Consider the following 19,455-nt stretch of genomic DNA (forward strand, 5'->3'; position numbering starts at 1 on the left):
CAGCCTAACTTTGATACCTGGAACGATACTGGGACAAATTATTAAGCAATACAATTTTAAGGAATAGTCAGCATGGATTTTTCAAAAGCAAATCATGCCAAACCAACCTAATTTCCTTCTTTGACAGGGTTACTGGTCTAGTGAATAAGTGCAAGTAGTAAATGTGATATATTTTGTTTTTAGTAAGGCTTTTGACACAGTCCCATGTGACATTCTCAGACATTCTCATAAGCAAACTAGAGAAATGTGGTCTAGATGATATTACTATAAGGTGGGTTCAGAACTGGCATATAAACTTTAACTAACTAAATAAATGTATTGTAAAAAGCATCGTTCCATATAGGAACCTTTTATATATTTTTCTTTAGAGAAGTGTTCAAATGTCTTTTTATGTTCAACAGAGCAAGATTTACTCATGTTGCTTCTGTAATAATATTTAATCCCCTCTTTTCTTTAGATTCTGAGTACCTTGGTAAAAGGAATTTGTAAACCAGTGACCTGCAAAATCCGGATCTTGCCTTCAGTAAGAACATGTTTTATTATGCTTAGTTCAGTTAATGTTAACCCTTGGAGCCAGATTAGAATACCATAAACATTAGAATGAAATTTTAACTGATTTTTAACCCTCTGGATTAAGATATACAGAAACATATACTTTTATTTTGAAATAAGTGTGTCCACACATGGATTCAATAGGACAATTCCATAGGTAGACAAGCCCAAAGCAACTAACAGTGAATTTCTTAGAGAGACAAGATGGTTGCGGTAATATCTTTTATTGGACCAACTTCAGTTGGTGAGAGAGACAAGCTATCAACCTTACACAGAGCTCCTCTTTAGGTCTAGGTAATGTACTCAGTGGCACAGTAAATACAAGGTAGAACAGATTGTTTAGTGTAAGTAGTTAACACATATTTCAAGGGACCATTCATGGTGAAGAATTCTGCTGACTCAACCTCAAAGAATTCTTTCACAACAATGAAGATGCCACAATTATCACATCCCCGCCGGCAGTCATAAGAAAAAAAAATCACCTGATTGGACACCTCACAGTGGACCACCACATTCTTACTCATTACATTAATTGCTTCAGGAAAAAAATTGACGAGGATATCCTTAACAAACATCACTTCTGCCACAATCTCTCCATTGCTGAGAGTACAGCTGTACAGTCTGCGAAACTCAACCACCAGATAGTGATTAAACCAGCAGACAAAAGGTTCACCATCATAGTCCTCAATTGTGATGCGTTCTTTAACAAGGTCAACCAGCAACTGTCTGACTCCATCTACTATAAAGAACTCAAAGTAGACCCCACGCCGCAGTTTACCGAGGAATTTAAGGATGTCATCAAATCCTTTCCCAAACAATTCTGAGAGAAACTCTACAACCTTGTCCCCATGAACCCACTTCAGGGGATCTTCTGTGTTTTCCCCAAGATACACAAACAAGGAAACCCAGACAGATCCATCTCATCTGGCCCTGGCACTCTTACTAAAGAAATATCGAGAATCATAGAAACCATCCTCAAACCACTCACCACACAAAGGGCTGACTTCCAAGATACTACAGACTTTCATCACAAACTCCACAGCATTAACAGTCTCACTCAGAACTCTGTCCTTGCGGATGCAGTTGGTTAAAATTTACTTTTTAGTCACTAATTTCGTTTGCATAGAATAGAGCTTTTAAGCTCCAGTAGTCAACTTGTCTTCCTTTTGGTAATTTAATCTGGTTATTTTCAAATTACTGTCTAATTATGTGCGTAGTTTTGTGACTGCACATGCAGATTGAATGTATGCACGTATGTATGGACAAATGTGTAACTAGTTGTGCAAAAATATCTAAGGTAAATGCAATCAGTTGTTGCAAGCACAGATTAGGCATGTACACATTCTTTAAAATCATGCAAAAAAAGTATTAAAAAAATAAAATCAGTGTATCTTCAATAATCTTCATAGATTCCAAGGCCAGAGGGACCATTGTGATAATCTAGTCTGACTTCTTTTGTAGCACAGGCCATAGAACTTCCTCAAAATAATTCCTAGAGCATATTGTTGAGAACAACATCCAATCTTGATTTTAAAATGGTCAGTGATGGATAATCCACCAGAACCCTTGGTATGTTGTTAATGGTTAATTACTCTCACTAGTAACAATGTACACCTTATTTCCAGTATGAATTTGCCCAGCTTCAACTTCCAGCCATTGGATCATGTTATACCTTTTTCTGTTAGATTGAAGAGCTCACGATTAAATATTTATTCCCCTTGTTGGTATTTACAGGCTAATCAAGTCACCCCTTAACCTTTTTACTAAGGTAAAAGAATGATCTTCTTTAGTATACCACTATAAGCCAAGCTTTCTAATCCATTAATTATTCTTTTGATTCTTCTCTGAACCATCTCCAATTTATCCACCACATCCTTCTTGAATTGTAAACCCCAGAACTGGACGTATTCCAGCCGTGGTCATATCAGTGCCAAATACAGAGAGAACCTACTTGAGACTCCCTTGTTTATCCATTCAGGGATCACATTTGCCTTTTCAGCTATAGAATCGAACTGGGAACTCATGTTCAGCTGATTTTCCACCACAGCCCCCTCTACAATCATGAGCTCAAAGAACTAGCATGTTCACCTTTCACTTTGAACTGTCCTGGTGTGTCTTCCTTCTTGTTTCATGCTGGTTTTGCCTAGCATGTATCTTCCAGCACAACAGCAAGTGAGTGACTGTCTCTACTTCAATGCCATCTGCTTCTCCCAAAGGCTGACTGTGCTACAGCAGAACCTCAGAGACATGAACACCTTGGGAATGGAGGTGTTTGTAACTGTGAACAAAACATTATGGTTCTTTCAAAAGTTTACAAGTGAACATTGACTTAATACAGCTTTGAAAATGATGCTCTCTCGCCCCACCCCTTTTTTTTAGTAGTTTACATTTAACACAGTACTGTACTGTATTTGCCTTTTTGGGGGAGGTGGGGTGGAGGGGAGGGTCTGCTCCTGCCTGATTGTGTACTTCCAGTTCTAAATGAGGTGCATGGTTGGCTGGTCAGTTCGTAACTCTGGTGCTTGCGACTCTGAGGTTCTACTCTACTTTCAGATGAACCACAGTCTATTAGCCCAGCTTCTGAAAAGAATTTAAATCCTTGGTTTTTTCAAAAAGCTGCATAATTGCACATAACAGGATAAATTGGCAATGTTCTGAATTCCATCTGTCTTTCATTAGGCTCATGTTTTCTCTTTGAAGGAATAGAAGGGTTTTTTTCTTTATTTCTTGAGACAACCGGTAATGTATGGATACTAATCAAATTCTTCAGTCACGGGGCCATTTTTCAACATATATCCTAGGGAAATGTTTGTGAATATTTCATGCATGAATAGATGTGGGGGTGAATTCAAATTCAATGTGAGAGAGATCTCTTCCGTCCAAGATGCACTGTATATGACTTATAGCATATTCAGTGCAATCGTACCTGGCAATGAAGTGTGTTTTTATGTCTTTTAAAAGCTAGCCCAGAGATATGTGAAGGGAAATAGTCTCAACTGTTGTATTCCCTGGGTCAAGCAGGTTCTTAAGCTGTAATTTCTGGGAGACATAATGGCAATTCTGGACTCCTATTTTAGCCATAATAAATAGTTCTCTAAGTAAAGCTTATATTAAGGGTTATGTTCATATTGGGTATGACTGCTGTAATATAGGAATTGTGTACGCTTTGATGGGAGAACAGATTTCCTGCTTGTGTTTGTATAACGATCATGAGATGAAGAGCTCTTCCTCCATCAAACTAAAATAACATGTGCTCCATATTTTATTTCCTCAGCTTGAAGACACTATAAGCCTGGTGAAGAGGATAGAAAAGAGTGGTGTTGCTGCCATTGCAGTCCATGGAAGGTAAACATGTTTATGTGGAAAAATTATTATTACTGTTGTTGTTGTTTGTTGGCAGGTAGAGAGCAAAACACTAGGGCTAGTTAACTTACTTCACCTTGTCTAGTTCAACTGCAAGGAAGTGGTTCTGGTTTCAGTGACAGCAGCTGGGTGCTTAGTACTTTACTACATTAGGCTTCTTATTCAGGAGCATAAACAGAGATTTAGCAGCTTAACTTTATGCTTCCGTTTTTCTAAAATCTTAGCCTTGGTAAGACCAAATAGAAGGCAGAATTATCTAACATTAAGGAATTAAATAGTTTAATGCTAGATTTTAATTCTCAAGTGTGTGAGGTGTACAGCTGTGCACCCCAAACATTAGGTGCTTCACCTGCACAGAGAAGTAAAATAGCAATATTTTTCAAGATGTGTTTTGTATGAAGCAGGTTTACACCTAGCATATGAACATAAACTGAGACTGACTAGGTGTGTCACTGCAGGACTGGAATTGTCTGCTAAGAGTTTACTTGTGCACAATTTCCACTAGAAATCTTTGAACTTGTCTTTTTCTTTCTGTGTCGCAAAGGAAAAAGGAGGAGAGGCCTCAACATCCTGTCCACTGTGAAGTGATCAAAGCCATCTCTGAGGCAGTCTCTGTTCCTGTAATAGCAAAGTAAGTTAGATTAGTTAGGTGGTCATTTTAAGGTATCCGTGTCTAGCAGTAGACATTATGCCAAGGAAATCTAACTGAGCAAGAAGGGATTAAGCGCAGGAAACTAAGGGTTGCCTCATATAGGGCAAATGAGATAATTATATCTGTTGTCAAATCACAAGGTTAGAGTGACGCTTTGGTATTAGAAGTTGGCCATTTGAAATGTCACTGTCTTTGTTTTAGTGCACAAAGGGCTCCTTAATTATTATGTACTAGTGTTGTGTCCTCCTCTCTGGAGAGACACCAGTGTTTTGTTTGAATCTAACGGCTGAATTCTATGTGCTTCTGAGCCATCTGGGTAGTGACTGATTACTGTTCCTAGCTCTGGGTGTCTCAGGCACACTCCTAGGTGCAGACTCCTCCATGGACAATAAGACCCTGCTCTCTGAAGGCCTAGGTCCTGAAACCAGTGCCACAGCCTTTCCAAGCCCCCTGTTGCCTAGATACATTTCCCCACAGTACACTGGCTGTGGGATCTCTGGTTTCTTAGCAAAATGTTGGGTAACTTTCCTATATGTCAAAATTGACAGTAATTCTTCATTAAAGGGGACCCTGAAGAATTTTTATAACTAGCTTTAGTCCACCTCTAAAGTGAGTTAGTGTTCTATTACAGTTAGAAAATTGTTGGGAGGGAAAATAGGATTTTATATTATTTTTAGCTTACAAAAGGAGCTAGATTGATAATTTTAGAAAATGATATTTTCTAGCCATAAAACATGGTACAGCATAGCTAGAGGCAGAGCATGCTTTTACTCACTGTTCCCCCGCCAGTTTGCCTCAAACTTGAGCCTATGCTTATTCAGTGTTAGGCATTTCTACTACAATTACCAACAAGGGGTATCAGTTTTGGAGGACTTTTTCTGAGGTGCACCTGGTCTACTGGGAATTCAACTGAGATCTTCAAACTAATTTTGCACAGGCCATCAAACAGCATTTTCTTACCCGAACAGCTGACTTTTAAAAACTATTGTGTAGGTAATGAAGGTGGCACATACAAAATCAGTGCTTGTCTCCTTTAGGGAAACTAAGCCAATTTATGCTTATTGGGGGTGTCTTGAGTTAAGGAGAACTGTTCACTAGAAACTGGATTGGTACCACCACACTCATGTTCCAGAGGCTGCGTACCAATCGGTCATCAGATGCTAATAACTTTTGGTCACTGCTGGCCTAGTCTGACTTTGGAAGGCTTTCGTATCCCATTACTAATAATCCTCTAAGCCAGGTGTCGGCAACCTTTCAGAAGTGGCATGCCGAGTCTTCATTTATTCACTCTAATTTAAGGTTTCGTGTGCCGATAATACATTTTAATGTTTTTAGAAGGTCTTTTTCTATAAGTCTATAATATATAATTAAACTATTGTTGTATGTAAAGTAAATAAGGTTTTTAAAATGTTTAAGAAGCTTCATTTAAAATTAAATTAAAATGCAGAGCCCCCCTAGACCAGTGGTCAGGACCTGGATAGTGTGAGTGCCACTGAAAATCAGCTTGCTTGCCGCCTTTGGCACACATGCCATAGGTTGCCTACCCCTGCTCTAAGCCAGTGATGGGCTGCAGGTTGTCCACCACTGCTCTAAGGCAGCCATTCTCCCAGAGTGATGCTGATTTCCTAAATAGATTATACCAACAATGAATGACATGACTGGCCATAAGCCTTCTGTGTTATCATGCCTGCCTAGCTCTATTAATGTGCAGAATACACTGTTTTCTGCATGATGGTGTCACATTAATCATTGTTAATCATAACAAAGACATTCATTTTCAGTGGAGGATCTCATGACTTCATCAAAGAATATACTGACATTGAAGCCTTCCAACAAGCAGCAGGTGCTTCATCAGTAATGATAGCTCGTGCTGCCATGTGGAACCCATCCATCTTCAGAAGAGAAGGCCTTTGTCCCTTGAAGGAAGTCATGCAAGAATACATCAAATATGTACGTTTGGGAAGATTTTACCTGTAATTAACATAGTTTAGAGATGTTAACCCAATTTCTATAGGGTGTCTTTAATTCCTTGTTATTTTTCAATTAGTAAAGCTCCTGTAATATTTTTGCATATTGCATAAGATGAAAACTATTACAGTATTTACCAATTTTTCAGTGAATACATAATTGAATTTTTGTCTAGTAGACAGCCTTACCTTAAGTACCTTATTATTATTATTTTTTGCTTACATACTGTGCTTGCCTATTCTCATTCTTGATGCTCAGGTTTTAGGAAGATTGTGCAGAACTAGTGCCAGGAGTGCCAATGTTGTGAATGCTACAACAGTGAATGTGATATTGAATGGAGCAAAGTAGGAATAGAAAGATGAGTTCTGTCTAGGCAGGCTGCACAGTTTTACGGTTTTCTAAAGTCATGTAAACTACTCCAGAGAATTATTTTCCTCTTCTAGAAAATGCCAAGGTTTTTTCAAATGACAGAAAAACACAGAGAAGGTTGTTCAGTCAGTTGTTTCATTATAGTGTTCAATTGGTGGGCTATCTACCCTGTAATTTTGACAAAGAGATGCAGTGAAGGATCAGATAGAAGGCTGCCAGGCACAACAGGGGTTAAAGAAAACCTGTGGGTTCAGCTAGTTCCTCCCCTTATACCTGCAGCCAATGCCAGGCCTAAAAGGGGGAGAAAAGAAGGGAGCCTGGCTCAATCAGGGGCTGACTGACAAGAGAAGAGGCAGGAGCTCTCTGTGTGTCTGCCTGAAGGCACAGCCACAACCTGCCTGCCAGCGCAGCCACCGGAAGCAAGTAAGTCTTCCCCTACCAAGGGGAATCTACCACCAAGCCCCAACTGTGGGGAAACTGGACTAGCAGGGTCATGCCCCAAACTAAAGGACTTGCATAGGGAGCAGTTCAGACAGGAGGTCCTGAGTACCCCCATTTCATGGCTGGGAGCAAGATCCATCTCCCCGGTCCAGGGGTGTGAGTTTCCCAGGACTCTGAGCCAGGACCTGAGGGAAAGGAGGGCAGGTCCCCTCCTCCAGCCCCTAACCAACGATCTAACCACTAGGTTGCCTGGCCACTGAAGGCCCAATCACAAATGCATATTTAAAAAAAAAACAAATGTAAAGAATTGGACTTCAGTGACTGACAGTGTCATCATTTTTTTCTTATTCAATTTTGTAACCATAATGCTCCATGCTAAAAATCTAGAAAAGTTCAATTTAAAGTAAATTAAAGTTTTAAGGCCTAAGATGCATCATCACCTTGATCGATCAGTCCTTCAGCCTTCGTATAGATTGCACTGATCACAACACGTCTTCCATTCTGCTCGTATCCTGGCCTTCCTTTTTCTTGTGCAGCCATGTCTTTTCACAATAAAATCTTCCCATCTCTTTGGAGGTCGGCTGAGTGGTTGTTTCCATTCCTTTGGGTACCACTCCGACAGCTGCAGTCCATTGATTGTCAGTGAGCCTCGCTGTATTCCCAGCCCATCGCATTTTACTATGCCTGCTCTCAATAGCAACGTCCTGCACTCCACGCTGCTGTCTGATCACTTCGTTGGGGACTCATTTGTGGATTGAAATTCCCAGAATTCTTCTTTCCATTACCATCTCCATGGCAGACAGTTGCTGCTCCTCTGTGTTCGTCAGTGCCCGTGTTTCGCTGCTGTATAACATTGCTGGCAGTACTGTTGATTTGAAGGTATTGCGTTGATCGCTGACAATACTGTCAAACTACAGAAAATATTGCGAGAACTCAACACAAAAAGCAGCCAAGTCAGACTGAAAATTAACCACTCTAAAACAAAATGTATGTGGTATGATACCTTGCCAAAAGCCCCAATAACAATCAAGTGTGAACAAATAGAAGAAGTTGAGCAATATATCTATTTGGGCCAAGAAATTAACATGCACCGCGATCAGGAAGGTGAACTCTCGCGAAGAAAGAAAACAGGTTGGTGCACATTCAATTCTATCAACGATGTCAGTCCTTCAAGGAAAAATCAACAAGGCAACATGCGCCAGCCTCTTCAACTCAACCGTACTGCCTGCAGTGTTGTATGGCCGCGAAAATGTATCATAAAGAAATATATTTTCAGCCTTACAAAGGTGTGCCAGTTCATTTGTGCTGTTAATTCCATTGTCATTGGCATTAAACCAGAGATGAATTTGGCCCGGTCTGTTGTGTTGCCTGTGTTAAGCAGTTAAGTGCCAAAGATTATTCCTAAAGCAGAATTTACAATACACCTCATACTGCTGAACTATCAGAGGTGACTTATGTCCAGATCAGCAAGACGTTTGTGAATGTGAATAGTCCCATTGACTTCAGTTGGACTGCTTACACACATAGGTACCTTGCTGAATTGGACACTTGGCTAACAAGGCCGCATTTTCAGTAAGTGAAAGCTTTATTTATTTTTATACAAAACCTTCTCCTCTCCCCCAGCCACATACAGCTTTGATCCATTCAAATCATGAGGGTAAAATCAAGGAATGACAAATGGAAAAGGACAAAAATCAAATTAGTCAAACTTCCACTGCACCCAAAGGTGTAAATACATCAATTTGAGTAGTAAAGTAGTATATGTGTGAAATTCTTGTTAACTACTTTCTTGTTTTTCTCAAGTGTATAAAAAGCCAATAAAATAATTCAGATTTTTTTCCAGAAAAAAACACCAAAAGAGTTCTGGGCTATGTTAATAAATGAGAGTCCTGAGTAGACTTGACTTTACTGAGAACTGTGTATGCTGTGCTGTACATTCCTTAAACTATGTTGAAATGCAGCCAGAAACATGTGAAAGGTTCGGTAATAGGAATAGTTCTTTCTTTAGAGTATTTTGACATATTACATGTCTCTTTCCTTCAGGCAGTGAGATATGATAATCACTATACCAACACAAAGTACTGTCTATGTCAGATGTTAAGAGAACAGTTAGAAACCACAGAGGGAAAGAAACTGCATGCTGCACAGTCGACTCAAGAAATCTGGTAAGCATTTTATATAGGTAATTAGGAATTGCCATAGTGGATCAGACCTGTGGTTCATCTAGTTCAGTATCAAGTCTCCAGCAGGTGCCAGAATTTCCTCTGCTGGTACCAGAAGGATGAGCTTTTCCTTGACTCAGCTAATTCATAGGGGATTTTTTTCTGCCACTGTCATACTATAATTCTGTGTTTGCAGTATGCTGTTTTACATTTTTAGGATAACCGTTTACCTCCCTTTCTTTTGGTTATCTGGCATGCTACTTCCACAGCAACAAGTGGCAGTGTTTGCCAGGTTGTGCTCAATGCAACTGTATGCAATGTGTCCTTGTCTGTCTGGCCAGAAGAAAATGGGGCTGTTGTCTCTTTAAGGGCTCCCTGTGTAACTAGTAGCAGAAGGGGGAGGTAGGGGAAAGTTTGCGGGGGTGAGGGGAAAGCTCTTACAAAAACTGATTGTGTTAAATTTTGGATGCATCTAGAGAAGTGGAAGGCAGTGTTTATAAAAATAAAAGAATTAAACCGAGACCATCCCTGTATAAGAGCAATGTTGTGCCATTTTGAAAATATGACACATGGCTTTTTTGCATTTTTGTACACCTTGAAAGAGATTGACCAGAAAGCAGTTTCACAGGCCTATCTTAGCAGTGTTTGAATAGTCTATTTAATCCCTACATAACATTTAGTTCTTTTTAAAATGAGAAAACATCTCTGTAGATAGTAATGTGATTTAACACTGCTGCCTAGTGGTGTTGATGCTAAATTGCCACCAGTAAAAGTTTTAGCATACTACAGAGTTTTCATTCTGATTGAGTGCTAGAGTATGCACTAATATATTAAGGTCAGAAAAGAGTTTACATGGCTCAGGATGTATAGATGGCCTTGTCCACTCCAAGGAGCCTCTGCACTTACATAATAATTCATCCTGTAATGTTCTACTGATAACTCCAACAATGGAGACCACAGTGTACACAGCCCACGCATTTTTACTATTGAGTTGCCTAACCCCACTATGAGATGTGTTATGATGTAGTGGTTTAAAAAAAAACACTGAATATTGGGTACACTACAGCTTTTGTAATTACTACCATCTATGGGGAATTATGGATTCCAATTTTGCCAGTGCAGTTGCACCTGTGATGTATCTAATGAATAAGATGTTAATCAGAAAAAGGACAGTAAAAATATCATCTTGCTCAACAGATCTGCTCTCTATGTATTCAGATTCTTATTTCTTTACTCTTTTGACAATGTTAACTACTTTTTGTTCCTACTTGCCCTTCAGAGCTGATACACGTCTGGGAGAGAGAGTTGGGTTCTTTATTCGCTTATGCATCTATGAAGTTGTAATTTAATTGAAATTGCAGAGTCAGTGATGGGTTCTGGCTTGGCTTTCAGATACCAGGCTGAGTCTTTAGGCCAGCAGGTGTAGGAATGAACTTCTTTCTTGTAAATTGAGTAAGCTTTGCAAGAAGTCAAGAAGAGATGATGGACATAGAACCCCATGACTCTGGACAGTGTTACTTTGCAGCATATAACTGTACCTCAACTTAGTTTTCTAAGCACATGTAACTTATTTGAAATAAATTTTTAATATTTATTTTAATTATTAAATTTGTGTGTGAACGTACATAAATTCTCTCCTAATGCTAATAACAGAAGTAATATTTTTAATAGTGAAGTCTTTGAAATGGGCAGTTTCTATGAAGAAACCACAGCTATTCTGGAAGCTAAGGCATCATTAAAGGCCAAGACACAAGATAAAGATGAGCAGATGGAAGACACAGATGTGATAAAAATGGCTGTTAGATTTGACAAGTAAGCATGCAAAATTAGTTCTTAACCATCTTTTTGAACTTACAATTACACTTTAGTCTGATCTTTGGTACCAGACAAAACTTATAGGTGGAAATCAGCAGTTCAGATATTACAGCACCTTCTTGGATAAACTTTTTAGGAGGAGACAGTCCATATACCATTTAATTAAGTAGAGCAATATGTTAATTGATGATAAGAAATTTCAAGTACGCATAAAAGAACATGAACATTGATCTAAACAAAGCTGTTTTGTGTATTAAAATTTCATAGAGTTTAATTCTTTTTAATGAAATTTAATTAAGCCTCAGTATATTTTTCTAAATACTGTATTTTTTTTCCTGCTGATACAAGGAAGTTCCAGCAGGAAATTACAAAGTGCATAGTAATAAGCATCCTCAAAATGCTTTTCCTATTAAGAAAATATGTCTTTTAAGAGATAATGGTCAGCGATTAGTTAAGTATATCACTCTACTGAAACTAGCTCTCCTAAACGTATGTACTGTGCAGGAGCTTGAAAGCACATTAATAAGTTTTCTTTAATATGTACCAGAAATCTTCAGAAGATGTCTCCAGGCATTCCCTGAGACATTAAATTGAGGAACTGTGGGAATCACAGTTTGTAAACATTCTGTTATTGATCTAAGATCACCTAAATTTGAAGTGATTCTGCAGAATAATTTTTTTATACTTCATGTTTATCCAATCTCTTGAAGAACCTGTAGGTCCTGTCCCACTGGTTGAGTATTGCTCAAGATGCCTTTCAAAGGCAGTCACTATGCTTTCAAACTCAGGAGGAGTGTCTCCCTAAAGACTGAGCATGATGTCTCTACAGTATTTCTATTCTCTGCCACACCCTAGGAACCGTATTCCCAGTTGGATAGTAGAAGCAATGTCTTATAGAAGCAATCTCACTTTTCTCTACCTACCCTTTTTTTCCCACCCAGTAATAAATTAATTCCTGGAAAAGTTTTTAAACCACTATTGGAAAATATTTATGGTAAATTGTCAAAAAAACCCTGTGGTGTGGCTTGTCATATTCAGTCTGAAACTCAATAGAATGCAGGCAATTTGGCCTAGCTTTCCTATCAGTATCTTGTCACTGCTTGTTTGACTGCACTGAGTGAAGGTGGGAGGTGTTTAATAAGGAAACAATATGTAATATTACCTTTTGGATACCAATTTAAAGAAGTATTAATGGAACAGTTCCCTGAGAAGGGGTGGGAGACCCATCGCTTGGGAGTTTTAAAATTAGACTGGAAACAAAAACTAGTAAAAATACTATAGTAACTAATCCTGCATTGATAGAGAGATTACCCATCTAATTTAATATTGGTCTGTTCTATAGAAATATTTTCTGTACAAACCTTTTCACTACAATTTTGGGATTATTCTGTATTTCATTTTTCTGTCTAGGCGAGAATATCCACCACAGATTACTCCAAAAATGTATCTTTTGGAATGGTGTAGGAAGGCGAAACACCCACAACCTGTTTATGAAACCGTGAGTCTCTGCATTTCTCAGCAAAAGTACAAGGCAGATCCTTAGCTAATACATTTATATCATAGTTTACTGAGGACTCTCAGGAAACTGAATTGATTGGTTTGAAACAAGATGATCTCAAAGTTTTAAAAATAAAAAAAACATTTTAAACTGAAGTTTTGTTGACACAGTTGCTAGACGGTTTGGTGTGGACACACATGTAGATTACGAGGAGTTAGAGCACGAAATTAGCATATTTCTGCAGCATAGAAACATTTCTCTTCAAGTGTGAAATTTGACCTCCCTTAAAATCCAATGATCTGTTTTACTACTAATGATAGTGAGGAACTCAAGTATTGGGCAAGCTTCCCCCTTAAAATTCTTCCCACTGCCACCACCCCCCCCCCTCGTGGGCACCTCAAGTGGAAATGGTCAGTTGTGAGGTAAGTTTGTAATACACAGAGCAAGGGATATGGATGAAACCATCACATTTATTAATTATATTTCACTGGACTGACATTTGAATTCATTCCTGTGTAGATGAAAGAAGTAGTGTCTTACTTCAGTGGACTACCCTGTCATTATGTCCAGATTATAAACATTTTTAAATTCACTAATAGCTTTTTTAAAGATGCCATTTTGCTGTGTTCCTGAAAAAATGTGTGCATTGCCTGTCTGAATTTTCCTTATGTCTCTGGAAACACATGATAAACAATACTATATCTAATATTGAAAAGCTAAATGAGACATGGGATATTAGAATGCAGCTCCGCTGAATTCCTAGAATTGTGTTCATTCTTGCTAATGTCATCTAGGATGTCACAAGTCTGCTTTTTCTTTTCTGTCTAGGCAGCAGCAATTTTTGCAACTGCTGTGGTAGATAAACAAGAAAAACATGTTTATAAAATGAGAGTGCAAACAACTGTTGCAAAAGGACTTCTTAATTTCAAAATTCTAACAGTCTACTCCATGTCATAAATGCTATGCCAGGTAGTTCATGTTTGCAGGATCAGGTTTCTAAGTGATTAAGCAAAGGTAAGGAACCCTGTAGTGGTGTGATTTGGTCCTGTAACTTTTTATCAGTATAAGCTTTACAAAGTTTGGATTTAGAGTCTCTTTTATATAAGAAAAACTAGACAAGTAATGAAATTGAAAGGCAACGGATTTAAAACTGATAAAAGAAAATACAATTTTTTAATACGACACAACTCACTGTGGAATTCATTGCTGCAGGATATGATTTAAATCCAGGAGCTTAGCAGAATTCAAAAGGGTTAGATGTGAACATGGATAATATCAAGAGTTTTATTAGGTGGCATAAACATATATGAGGGACAAACCCTCAATCTCTTACTGACTAGGGTTGGGAAGAAATTTCCAGTATGCACAGGTTATGATGTAATTGTTATAAGGTTTCTTCTACTTGCCTATGTTGCATCTGGTGCTAGCTGTTAGAGATAGGGTAAGTGCAGTGTGCCTATCAAGCAGTTCTTGAAGCAACTCCAGTTTGGTCAATAGATTCCTTGAGTATTTTGAACATGTGAGAGGAATTTTGCAGTCTGAAGGCTTAGAATGTTAATGGTGTACATGCTCCCAGAGTAAAAACAAGACTAGGAAGGACTCTGTGTTGTTGCTCGTTTTACAAAATGCAGTAAGTTACACCTGTAATTCTCTCCTTTCTCTAGGTTCAAAGACCATTAGATAAATTATTCTGTTCAGTTGTCACAGTAGCTGAACAAAAATATAGATCAACCTTATGGTAAGTCTTCTCTGATGTGTTTTGTAACTGGGCCTTAGTAAAAATTTATGTTTCTGTGATGTACTGTTGGAAAGGCAACATGTAAACATGGAGAGAAAAAATATTAAGTAAACTTTACTTTATAAAGATATAACTGGGAAGGAAAAAACTTTGAAATATTTCTGTAAGGTGGGACATGATTAACTGAGACATGCCAAGGAGGAGCGAGTTCCATAGCTGAGGGCCCTTCATAGCAGAAAGACTGTCTCCAGCAGTAGGATCCTTAAAAGGTAAATAGTGTGTGAGCCCATATTTCCACTAGGGCAGTCCTCAAGGTGGCCTCAAATAAGGCAAAATCCTCTAACGTTAAGAGTTTTAAACTGTTCTACTGGAAAAAACACTTCCCCACCAATATTTGAGCTTTGCATGGAAACCTTTGTCAAAGTGATGCCGTACTTCCTAATCTTACCCAGTATTTTCCTAACATTCCCTCAGTAACCAAGGGATTTTTGAGTGAAGACTTGGCCATCCTCATGACAATAACCTTTACCCAGCAGCAAGACTTCTATTTTTTTCAGGATGGAGAACAAGATACAATCCAGTTGGCAACTAGAGCTGAGTGAATAATTGATCAGAAGAATTTGGTTTGTTTCTAACCAAAACTATATTTTTTTTCTGTTTTTCATGCTGAAATGAAAAACAAAAAATATTTCCTTTGGGTCTGTTAACATTAGACATTTTTGAAAGTAGGTGGCAATATTATCAACTTCTGCTCCACAGCAATGACAGAACTTGCTGGATTCATAAAGCAAAAGAGGTAGTTGCAGATCAGCAGCTTTCTGATGATACTCATCCCAGTGTTTAGGAATATTTTGTATCTGTTTCTTTGAATGAAGTCTTGTAATGGTTCAGGCCTGGGATACTTGAGCTTATAGTGAAAATCAGATTACATTAATTTAATTGTTTTACAGAATAGATAGAACAAAAATGGGTGTATGTTGAAATATAGGAGACGCAATGAAACAGACATATTGTAATCAAATATATTGACTATAAAATATCTTTGTATTTGTGTAACAAGTCAGCTTTATTTCACTGCATTGCCCCATCGGCATTTTGTCCTCTGATCTACACAAACTTTTCCATGTGCTTTCTGGAAACCCCCTTTCCTGCTCTTTCCTTCTCACTCTTAAGACAGGAGAAGTTTTTCCATTGGTTAGAGTGGGAGCTAGATTGGAGCCCTAGTCCAATTTAGGAATATTTACAAATTCATATTTTGATAAATGTTCTGCCTTATTGTACTGTGACTACCTTCAGTAACTCAATGAATACATAAAATAAAGTGAAATGGTACATAAAGGCATCCAGGTGGCAACTTTTAAAAATGTTTCTTATCCCAAGACCATGTTAAAAAAACAACCAACCTAAAGCTGAGAAGAAATCTGTCTATAATTTGAACTTATTAATTTATTGAAACACTGAATCTGAAATGCCAATGATAAAAAATAGTCAGCACTTGAAAAGCATTCTTCATCCATATATCCCATCAAAGATAACTAGTATTCCCATTTTACAAATAAAAAATAAGACAGAGAAGTTAGGAAACTTGCCGGAAGTCGCATAGTAAATCAGTAGCTGCCTCAATTGATGCACTAAGATTCCACAATAATATTTTATAGAAGCATCGATTAATAATGGCATTTCTTGAGTTTGTTGCAGGCAGATATACTTAGGAGTGCATCTAGTAAATTGCAAATTGAAGATCAGTGTTGGACAAATCCCCTTTTAATACGTATTTGCAACAGGCAGCAGGTTATTTTAGCATTGTGCTTCCAATGCTATAATGGTCAATCAGCATTCCCATGAACTACTCAGACTTCAGCAAACTTCCAGCTAGACCATAATTCTCATTCCAAGCTTAGCTGCATTAAGAGATACAGAGAATCCTTTCATGTGTTAAGTTTCAAGAACATGTAACCCTGCCCTCAAAGCTAGTTTGTTGGGTTTCAGTCCTGGTGGAGCTGTGCCCATTTTCATTGACTTCAGTGGAATTGCACTCACATTACGGATAAATTTGGACTTGAGAATCTTTCCATAAATTCTTTTAAACTTGGTGTGGTTCATTCAGGGCTTTTGATGTTAGTAGGAGTAAGGATTGCAGCAATTGATGTCCTACCTTCTGAGGGTATGGCTACACTTGCAGCTGTACAGCGCTGCTCCACGGGAGCACTCCCGCGGCAGCGCTTTGAAGTGTGAGTGTGGTCGTGGCACCAGCGCTGGGAGAGAGCTCTCCCAGTGCTGCAGGTACTCCACCTCCCCATGAGGATTAGCTTACAGCACTGGGAGCCGCGCTGCTAGCGCTGGGACACTGTTTACACTGGCGCTTTACAGCGCTGTAACTTGCTGCGCTCAGGGGAGTGTTTTTTCACACCCCTGAGCAAGAAAGTTGCAGCGCTGTAAAGCGCCAATGTAGCCAAGGCCTGAGTAAAGACTGTTGGGACTGCAGGATTTGGCTCAGTATTGTTAGCTTTCTCTTACTTAGAGTGACACCTTAGAGAAACACAAGCACCTAAAGAGATGTGAATGTGCCTCTGGACTTGAGCTCTTTTCTTTTGCACCTTTTAGGCTGTCATAGGTATTGCATACTGTTCATTTCACTGTGTTGTAGGAGAGACAGGAAATTAAATCTTTCAGGCATGTAATATTGTACTTGGCAATATGCAGGCTTTCTTCTGCTTTTACCTGTGCTCTGTTTTACTCTTCAGGGACAAGTCAAAGAAACTAGCAGAACAGGCTGCAGCTATAGTCTGTCTTAGGACTCTGGGTCTCCCAGAGGGGAAGCTTCACGAGGGAGAAAACCATCTGATTAACAAACGCAAGAGAGAGAACCAGGAGTTCCTGAACAACAAAGAACATGAAGATGACCTACTTGTTGAGACTTCACATAAAAGAGCTCATTTTACTGAGGGAGCTTCTGACTCCAGCTCTTCTGAGGTGCCACTATAGCATGAAAAGCAAACATTCCACAACTGTGCAGCTGCCAATTCACTCACTTTTTCTTGTATATCCTGCTATTATATTTCATCTAGACTCTATCAGTCGGAGACGGGTAAACTGTACTGTACTGGGTAAATGTTTTTTGCTTTGGTGCCTTTCAGACAGAATAAATTAGCAGCCTGCGTTTTAAATAAGAATGAGAAGAAGATCCCAAAATTAAATTCTGTTTCAATAGCAAACTATTTTCAGTTTAGCGTTTGAAGTGTTGAGGTTTTTGTTTAATATAATTTATATGTAGAAAAAAGAGTTTTAAATGCACACGAGAGAGGTTCTTAATAGATTGTTTCCAACTGTTGGAGTTTTGGTGTAGTTTCCATTAACAGGGATAAGTATGTTAGAAGTTGTCAGCTCTTGTCTGAAAATACCTGTAACAAAGTTATAGCAGGTTGTGTCATGATCCCTAAAGTATTTTATATAAAGAAGATATTCAAAACATAATTCATTGTTGATTAACTAAATCAAAGTGGCTTCCCTATTTAAAAATAATATACACCTTGATTTTAAATGGAAGCGGCTTTGCTAAACCATTGTTTTTTTTAATGGAACAGCAATATCTAATTGGGATTACGTTTAGAGTTTTTTAATTAAAAAGATGTACATGCATATTTAAAGTGACTGCTACTCAAATCTCCGAATATTTAATAAATCCGCAGTTTGCATTTAACTAAAAAATAATTGCAATTCATTTCCTACTTTATAGACTGCAGTTAAAAAAACAGTTTTAAAAGCTGCTTTCAGAACTAAATGTTCCAGTTTCACACAATGGTTTTAGTCACAGAACACTTACTTCAGAGCAGTGACAGAATTTGTAGTCTAGTTAACAAGCCATAAACTTCAGGAATAATCCTTTCCTCACTAAGATTCATGTCTGGGGCAGGAGCTTATGTCAAGGCTGTTTTTAGACCATCATGAGGAATGGACATGCTAATACTATACCAGAATCTGATTCATTCCCTGAGTTTTTCTGGCAGAATGCAGGTTCTTCTTCGAGTGATTGCTCATGTGTATTCCACAGTAGGTGTGCGTGCTCGCCACGTGCACTGGTGCCGGAAGTTTTTCCCTTAGCAGTACCCGTAGTGGGGGAGCCCCACTGCGACCCCTGGAGTGGCACCTCTATATCGTGCCGTAAAGGGGGCTGTGCGTTCCCCCCATCCTCAGTTCCTTCTTGCCACCAGTGAAGGAACTCGGAACTTGTGCTCCAGCTTTGCTGCAGTATCTTCCTTAGTAATACGATCTTCGTCTGTTACTAGTTTTCTCCAGTTAGTAGCCTGGCTCGGGGCATGCCCTGACCCCCAGGCTTCAAGTCATGTGACACCTGTCGCAATTCCATGCCCAAAAGCAGTCCGCACTCTGAGTGTCTTTGCTTTCTGGGCGAGACTCACATAAGTGAGCACTGCAAAATCTGTAAGTCCTTCAAGCCCCAGACTAAATGCAAACATGAGATCTGACTCCGGGCTCTGCTTATGGAGTCAGCTCTGGCCCTGGCACCGCGTCCTCGATGCAGAGCGAGGCCCCATCCACCAGCTGGCACCGCTCCTCAGCCAAGAAACAAGCCCAGACCCAGCGTCGCTGAGATAAGGACAGGGGTGAGGCTGGACCTGAGCTGGGCAGCCCGCGATCCCCCTGGGAACCCAGACCTCTGACTCGTGTGGAGCGGAGTAGTCCGGCCCTGTCAGCGCATGCCTCCCCGATGATGAGGATTCCATCAACGCCAGAGGCAGCTCAGGCAGCGCGCAACATCCTGGTCATGGCTGTACCGAGTGGGCCACCCAAGTTGGGGCCCCGGTCCCAAGAGAAGCCGCCGCCGGGTGCTCACCAGCTCTCACCAGCCAGGTTGGAGATTGAGGTCCCTGCTTGATCT

At 39.3% G+C, this 19,455-nt stretch overlaps 1 protein-coding gene across 3 annotated transcripts in view; it reads left to right on the forward strand.

The window, feature by feature from the left end:
• The window catches only part of DUS2 (dihydrouridine synthase 2), a 47,143-nt gene extending 28,874 nt beyond the window's left edge, over positions 1 to 18,269 (forward strand). For all 3 annotated transcript variants that reach the window (XM_050922707.1, XM_050922708.1, XM_050922709.1), the window contains 9 exons: positions 458 to 523; positions 3,827 to 3,897; positions 4,460 to 4,546; positions 6,349 to 6,517; positions 9,389 to 9,510; positions 11,179 to 11,319; positions 12,733 to 12,820; positions 14,485 to 14,558; positions 17,303 to 18,269. In XM_050922707.1, coding sequence (XP_050778664.1) covers positions 458 to 523; positions 3,827 to 3,897; positions 4,460 to 4,546; positions 6,349 to 6,517; positions 9,389 to 9,510; positions 11,179 to 11,319; positions 12,733 to 12,820; positions 14,485 to 14,558; positions 17,303 to 17,543 — 1,059 coding nt within the window. In that variant the 3' untranslated portion in view covers positions 17,544 to 18,269. The remainder of the gene's footprint in view (positions 1 to 457; positions 524 to 3,826; positions 3,898 to 4,459; positions 4,547 to 6,348; positions 6,518 to 9,388; positions 9,511 to 11,178; positions 11,320 to 12,732; positions 12,821 to 14,484; positions 14,559 to 17,302) is intronic.
• The last annotated feature ends 1,186 nt before the right edge of the window (positions 18,270 to 19,455 follow it).

Source organism: Gopherus flavomarginatus, chromosome 14 (assembly GCF_025201925.1).
Source record: "Gopherus flavomarginatus isolate rGopFla2 chromosome 14, rGopFla2.mat.asm, whole genome shotgun sequence".
In the NCBI taxonomy this organism is placed as follows: domain Eukaryota; kingdom Metazoa; phylum Chordata; order Testudines; family Testudinidae; genus Gopherus; species Gopherus flavomarginatus.